Source organism: Montipora capricornis, chromosome 3, assembly GCF_036669925.1.
Source record: "Montipora capricornis isolate CH-2021 chromosome 3, ASM3666992v2, whole genome shotgun sequence".
NCBI classification, from domain to species: Eukaryota; Metazoa; Cnidaria; class Anthozoa; order Scleractinia; family Acroporidae; genus Montipora; species Montipora capricornis.
In genome coordinates this window covers 37,172,258-37,179,831 of record NC_090885.1, presented here as the reverse complement: position 1 = coordinate 37,179,831, position 7,574 = coordinate 37,172,258, and the positions used below count along the sequence as shown (strand labels likewise).

General features: G+C 39.2%; 1 protein-coding gene across 1 annotated transcript; it reads left to right on the top strand.

Annotated features, from left to right (window-relative positions):
- The first annotated feature begins 4,047 nt into the window (after window positions 1–4,047).
- Window positions 4,048–6,135, top strand: LOC138041340 (pyroglutamylated RF-amide peptide receptor-like). Its single transcript, XM_068887120.1, has one exon. The coding sequence runs from the start codon at window positions 5,009–5,011 to the stop codon at window positions 5,990–5,992; it is 984 nt and encodes a 327-aa protein (XP_068743221.1). The 5' UTR covers window positions 4,048–5,008; the 3' UTR covers window positions 5,993–6,135.
- Window positions 6,136–7,574: the final 1,439 nt, after the last annotated feature.

The window sequence follows — 7,574 nt, the reverse complement described above, 5'->3', positions numbered from 1 at the left end:
GTCTGAGGTCCAATCGGTCAGTTTTGAATGTGAGTAATGGCGGACCGTGAAATCCAAAACTTACACTCAAAGTAAACGGCCTTTGGATAAAAATCAAAGCTCAAAATTTTGCCAGTCAGGTGTTAACCAAGCACACTTTCAAAATCTGAAGGAAAAAAGGAAGTGGTTTTTTTTATCACAGGGGCACTTTAAATATGATTAAAGTTACAGTGTATTGCAAGTTTGTTTTTCTGATAGCTACAAAACTTGTTTATTTGTTCATCAAAAGAAAGACCATGGTTTAAATAATACTGTCATAGAAAATTCATAATTTAAAAATAAACAACAAGGAAGTCAAACTATTTTTAAAAGCTCCAACTACTTCACAAATGAGCGCAAATAATTATTTTTATCTTAGCAAACTTATCTGCAAGATTCCTGCAGCTTGCACTGTCAATTTTTGAAAGTTTGGTAAATTTTTCACCATTCCAATGGCATCAAACAATGGTTGTTCCTTTTCGGAAACCCAAGCAATAAATGTTCTTCTCTTTCTTCAGTTAGGCAGAACACTCCAATATAACGTAACGAGTACTGTATGCCAAGGTCTTTCTTGATGAAACTTCTTTTTCTTAGTCATTGTTGACACTTTATAGGCTCTTCTTCTGTCCGTGATCATCAACAATCTTCGGTCCGCCATTTTGATTCTCCCAGCTAGTGTCCATGTCTCTTTGTGCAGACTCGCGTGAGCTTGAGTCAAGCCACGTGACCATAGCCTTTCCTTCAGCGGTACATCCATGATGCAAACCCAATCGCGATCGATCAGCCCAATGCGGTTTTAAAGGAAGAATATTGCGAGCTTTTGTGGCACGGTTGCCCTTTTTATTCCTGCATCAGATATGAAAAATGTACACCCAGCACGTACGTGTAACACTTGCCCTACACATGCAGGTTTCCTCGGAGTTGTGGAGTTAAGTGGATGTGCAGATAACGGTTGGTTAATCCCTTCTGCTTGACTAAATCATGTATTCTTGTGAAGAGCGTGGCCATCTAAAATGCGACTAACTATGAAAATGGAACAAAACTGCATGAAATGCTTAGAGTGAGATTTTTCAACCTTTCAAAAGACATTCTTTCTTTAGTTAAAGTTAAGCTTACATTAGTATTACATCTAAAGTACATAATTTCAATTCTTGTTACTGAGCTTAAATTTATTTGGTTATTTCATCCGTTATATTTGTTATTTAAAGTTGCAAAAATATTTTGAGGCATCATATCACTGCTCCTCACAAAGTTGAGGAATTAATAGCATTAGACTGAAATATTAATTTTTTTAAGGGCTTTCATGTTCAATACTTGTTTTTTTCATGGCATAACATCTTGCCAAAAATAAAATGTGTGGAGACTAGAATCTTGCTTTTGGTGTCTCCATTAGAGCAACATGTTGCAAGGCAAAGGTAAAAATAGCCTTGTCACAGATATTTAATCATGACTTACGTCATTCTGTACTGACTAAGATTCCTGCAAACACTCACATCGTGTATCTCTGCTGCATGTCCTCTTGTGTGTTCTGGTCTCTCCTATCATGTGCTATGGCAGGCGTTCGCCAGGCTCATCAGCACCTTTCAAATGGGTATCAGGAGGCAACCCCCTGCCCCACCCATTATTCTTTTTTTGAAATCAACCAAGAAACAATTACATTAAGATGCCTCCCTTGATCTGCCACTACTTTATTGACTCATTCTCAACTGTTTTAGGCTAACTTTAAGGTGTGTTATGTTTGTGGAATTAAGGTGACTTAAGGCGACTTAAGGCGACTTAAGGTCCCAGAGCAGGCCTTTGATGCTTCGTTGTGGGAGTCAAAAACATTTAGAGTCGATTTTATTACTTTGCGGTTTATCTTTTTGCTTTCAAATGGAAGATATGGCTTTCGATGATTTTCTGGAGAGGAGCGTTAGACAATTTTAGTTTTATTTTAGGATGAGAAGAGGAAAGTCGACAACAGGAAACAAAAAAGATCTTGCTACACGCGCTCTTGTGTTGCTTTCCAGTCAAATGACCCGATTGGTGAGTTCTCATCTGCTCGAAAGAGAGTACATTATATAACAGACTTCTGAGTAAGTGAGGTACCGAAAATCAACGAAATCTTTCCATTCTCATAATCACGCAGTCAAAAGTATCCTTCTTAACAATTTTAAATTACTTCAAACTGATCCCGAGACTGATAGAATCTTTTCGCAACCTCCACTTATTTCATTCAAACGCGACAAAAACGTAGGCAACTTTTTAGTTAGAAGCGCGCTCAAAACTAACGAGCAACCCGGCACTTTCAAATGCGCGCGCTCACGATGCAAAACTTGGCTTTTCATTGTTAACACTAGCAAGATATCGGGACCTAAGCGATCTGTTAAGATCACCGATCGTTTAACATGTACAGCATGTACCTCCGCAAATGTTATTTATTGCATAACCTGTACGTTATGCAATAACTTATACATTGCCGAGACAGGTAGACGACTAGGTGACGGATTCCGCGAACACCTTCGCGATGTTGAGAAGAATGACAAGGATGCATCTAAGTCAGTCGCTCGCCATTTTAATCTCCCTAACGACTCCAAAACACACATGGCTATCTGCGGCCTTTCCCTACATCTGGGTACGACTGAAAGCCGCAAGAATCAGGAACAAAACTCCATCTTCCAAATCGGCACCCTTAATCCTCACGGTATTAACGAACGCTTTTCATTTAAAAAATTATTATAAAAAACGTTCACTGGCTATGTACAGTTAAAAACTTTCGAGCTTTAGCCATTGAACGTTTTTTATAATAATTTTTTAATATGTTTTACCCTGGCTACGGTTCTTCTATTTTTAAAGCTTTTCATTTAACTAATATATTCCTATTTTTCACGTTGCCATGTTAACACCAATAGCGTAGCTCCTACTCTACTGTAACAAAAATACACGTAACCCACAATTCCTCGATTCGCTCTGACGAAGGGCTAGCGCTGGGAACGTCAGCTTTTAGAATCTCTGTACGGTGGCCAATTTACATTATCAACTCCGTTGATAAAACTAAATTTTTGTATACTACTTCCCCACCGACGCAGCACCACAGTTTCTTTAGAAACTACCACCTTCTCGATGAAAGTGTTTGGTGCAGCGATCAGGCCGCATTTGGAGCAAATATTTCACAATATTCTCTGAAACAAAGGTCTTTGACACCGATTGTGTTGGCAAATAGAAGGCAGGCAAGGCCTACTCTTATTTTAAGAGATTGCATGTGCACCAAGTTTTGCCTCAGTCCTCCGAAGGATTCCGCTGATCTTGTTGTAATGAAATCGTCTGTTACGCTATCAATGAGAATAAACGGAAAACCAAGGGAGTTGAGGGGTTTTAATTTCAAAATAAAACTAAAGTTGACCAACCCTCCAATCCGGAAAATCTTCGAAAGCCGTATCTTCCAAATGACAGGAAAAAGATTACTCAAAAAGAGATAAAATCGACTCTAGAAAAAAATGTTCTGACTCCAACAACGAAGTGTCAATTGCGCGACTGCCCGCACTTCGGCATGTTCATGACAAATTTTCTCCATTTCACGGACTCGAAAATCTTCTACACAACTCGTACTGATCGGTCACTCTCCCTCCGAAGTCTGTAAGCTCATCATGCACTTTATCCTGATTACCCAGCATACACCGCTTTGCCGAAAGGGTCTATAAAATAACACGTGCATACCCGCTGCACAAAATTTAAACCTTCTCGGAGATGAAGTTGATCATCAGCTGAAATTTAACAATCCTGCAAGTAAGCAAGAGCTGAAAAAAGTTAGCAAGCAGCTTGGTGTTATGAATCGCATGAAAAAGATACTTCCAAACTAGCACGCACTTCTTTTACTGCTCCGAAGTATGACAGAAAAGGTAAACTGAACGAAAGAGCGCTCAGACTCATAGGGTACGATAAATCCTCACCATATGACAAGTTACTGAAGAAGATTCATGTGCCGAGCTCTGCAAACAGGAGAAAAAATGATCACGTCTGCATCTCTGCTTATAAAGCGGCTTTACTGAAACAACTTAGCACTTAAATAGTTCGGCGAATTATTGAACGAACGAGGCAATGCAAAGAATCTTAGCGGATCTAGAATATTAAAAGTAGTTTTATTTGCTCGGTTGTGTCAGACAAACTTTTTGTTTCCCCTACTGGTAGGTTTTGGTTTTCCCTGGTCACGTGACTAACCGAGTGAATTGTGAATCGAATCAAGGGAAGATATGTTCCGATCAAATCACACTTGGCTGAAAAAAAGATGTATCGTGGAGTAAATGCGACGCGAGAATTGACAATACGAAATGGCTAACGGCCTGAGGACATCGTACTGATAGGGCTATTCCCTACGAGGCTTTTATTAAGGAGAAAAAAGGTGACCAGATGCCGATCTCGGATGGCTCTATCTGCTTTGGGTTTAGTACTTTTTTCCGTCTTATTGTTGTGATTTCCCTTACAATCGTCATAAATGTGCAAATTTTGCTGCAAATGGACACAGCTGCTCATCTTTACTTCCCGGCAAATTTTTTGTTGTCAATCGGAAAGAATGGCTTCTCTGTTTTCAATATATTTCCTTCATTTCGATGCTTCCCACCTCCTAGTGTTGTTTGGAAGGGTTTTGCACAATGTTAAGAACAGAATTTGCGATCGGTTGGAACGAATAGCCATTTTTTTTTGTTTTGTGGTTGTCTCATGCGTGGTATCAAACAGGAGCATTTAGTATTTCCGCAGTTAATATTTTGACTGACAAGTGTCTGTTGTCTTTGATGATATACGAGTTAAGCAGAGTTAGTTTGAGAAATGTCCAATTGTTATAATTACGTAGTATTTGGGTGCAAAAAGAGATTCACGTTTGCAAAGTGCATTAATAGAAAGACATAGCCAGCAGGTGGCATAAACTGGGCGGTTCTATAACGCTTGATTACTGCTTTCCACCCAGCATTGGTCAATATAAGAGCAAGACCCCGGCATTGCCACAAGATCGAAAATGGCCAACTCGACCTTTGGCACTTTTTACACATCAAACTCTCCGTTTAATATAGCGCTTGTTGTACTTTACTCGTTGATCGTATTTGTTGGTTTAGTAGGAAATGGCCTAGTTATCATTATCGTATACAAGAGCAGATCAATGTTATCTACTACAAACATCTTACTTGCAAATGTGGCAGCCGCAGATCTCGTCTCATTGGCATGGTGTCCCATACCTTTGGCCGTTAATCTATCGGGAAAGCATGCTTCTGGGAAAGTCGCCGACTTCATCTGCAAGTTTTTTACTGGCTACGCTGTGACGTGTGTGACTGTAGGAGTCACCTATCTTAGTCTTGTGGTGTTGGCGCTGGAGCGGTACTATGCTATTGTCAAACCATTTAAGCCAGCTTTTGTGCCTTCAAAACAGCGTATGTATTTTGTCATCAACGGTATCTGGGTTGCGGCGATCACATTCTCCCTTCCAGGATTTATCCTCAGTGAATACGACGAAGAATCAGCAAGGTGTCTTGATCCATGGACTCTGGAGAGAGCGAACCGCCAAAAATGGTTTCTAGTGCTATATGCCGTTTGCAGTGCATTTTTCTCCAGTTGCTTGTTTTTCTGTTATTTTCAAATTTTGAAAGGAATCTATATTGATCGAACGGTGTGTTCCGTGGAAACCGCTACTCTAAGATTCGCTTCCATGAGAGAAAAACAAAAACTTGCCATGATCTCACTTACCGTCACAGTAGCTTATTACCTTTGCTATTTGCCATTTTTGACATTTGAGATCTATATTGCTTTTGAGCCGTATCAGTCTATTTTGAAAAACTACGAAGTACTTTATAAAGTTTACCGTATTCTAGGGTTTATTATGTACGTAAACTCGTGTTTAAATCCTTTTTTCTACGCTTTCCAAAGCTCAAATTACAGACTGAATTTTCGAAAAATTTTTATGCCAACAAGGACTTTAATGGCAAATACGAGCGTAATTTCCAGGTGAATATGCACTGTTCACCGAACGCAAACTTGAAGAACTACATTATCCCATATATTTACCACCTGTAATGGGTTACTCGCTATGTGAAAAATGCATGCAGGTATTAAGCAGGGGTCCTAAATATTAAAAGGAGTAATCGTTCAGAACATGGGATTATGCGTAGCAATTATCATTAGATAGTTCATCTTAACGAATTTCTTTCCTGTTGAAAGTGTTGTTAGCGACTGTTGATTGCCAGAGTTTTAATTTAATGAGTTGATCCGATGAATGAAAAAAAGGTTTTAATCATGAAGAATACCAATTCGAATGTCAAGCTCAGCGCAGGTTGATCTGATACGTGTGTAATCAAATTTATGTTGACTGTACCATTTACATTTTGGCAAAATATATAGTTGAGCGTAAACGCAAAAATTGATTTCATGATATCTTTGTGAAACATGGATTATAAAACTAAAGTTTTCAAGTTGTTCAGTTTTTATAACAGTGTAGATTTGACTAATTCTCGTCGATAAATGGAATGTAAAAGCGATTGGGAAAACACATTACAGTCTCGATCATATAAATTGATTCTTCCATAGCGACCATACCTTTGGCGTTTTCGCGAATACACTGAAAAGGAAAGGAGCTCAGTTGTTCAGGGTGCAGAGAGTAAGATTATAATTTCTATCGTTTCCTGTGCAGTGAAATGGGTGTCCTTTGGGGAAGTGTTGTTTTGTTTTACACCTGTTTAGTTATGCTGGTAAATGAAAAAGAAAAAAGCGCAAATGACCGATGCATTTGTGAATGATGTTGCAAAGCCTGTTCTTGTTAATTGATGTTAAAAGAAAAATCTACTAGAAACGGCGGAGTCCCTCTTCTTAGTATTGGTGCCTCGTCCGGAAGGTCAGTCTAGCAATCGTGACGGGTGTAATAAAAAACTTTATATTGCGTAGTTGTCCTTTTTTCCCCCGAAAATTTTTGGGGGATGTTTGCTTTAAAGTGTGATTCTTAAACAAACTCCGGTGAAAATGAGAGAAATTATGAATCTTCAAATTGACTGTTATTCAGCCTAGTAAAATTCTAGCGTTCTTCAATGTAGTTTCGAAATTTCCACAAACTCTTCAGTCTCTTCACTACTTTTCCGAAATATCTAGGAAAATCTGTTCAGAAAAATGTCCAAAATCTTAGTGCGCCTCGAACGTCTGAATTTTCCGTCCGAACAGCTATTTACTCGTTAGGTCCTCCTGACTACCCAAGTGGAATTGTTAATTATGCAGATCGCATGCACACCGCCGAGGGCCACAAGGTCATCAGTGACTCTAGTTGACTGTCACGTTTTACCCTCTTTAAACTAAGGACCTTTACCTTTACCTTTACCTTTTGGTGTTAATTAATAGGAAAGGTTGTGAGAAAGGGCCTAGAGTTTATAGTGTTTATATGAGAAGACGTGAAAGTCTAACCATGGCCATTTGCTTGAGTAATCACAAAGGCAGCACTTGCGCCTCAGTTATTTTGAGATCCCGAGTGTTGGTCCGGCCAGAGTCTCGACGCTTTATGTGAATTGCGTTTATTGGTTCTCTACTCTGCTCGCTTGATTTTTTTCCAC

Excerpts from the sequence above, each read along its gene's own strand:
- LOC138041340 (XM_068887120.1), top strand. The coding sequence starts at position 5,009 with ATGGCCAACTCGACCTTTGGCACTTTTTACACATCAAACTCTCCGTTT.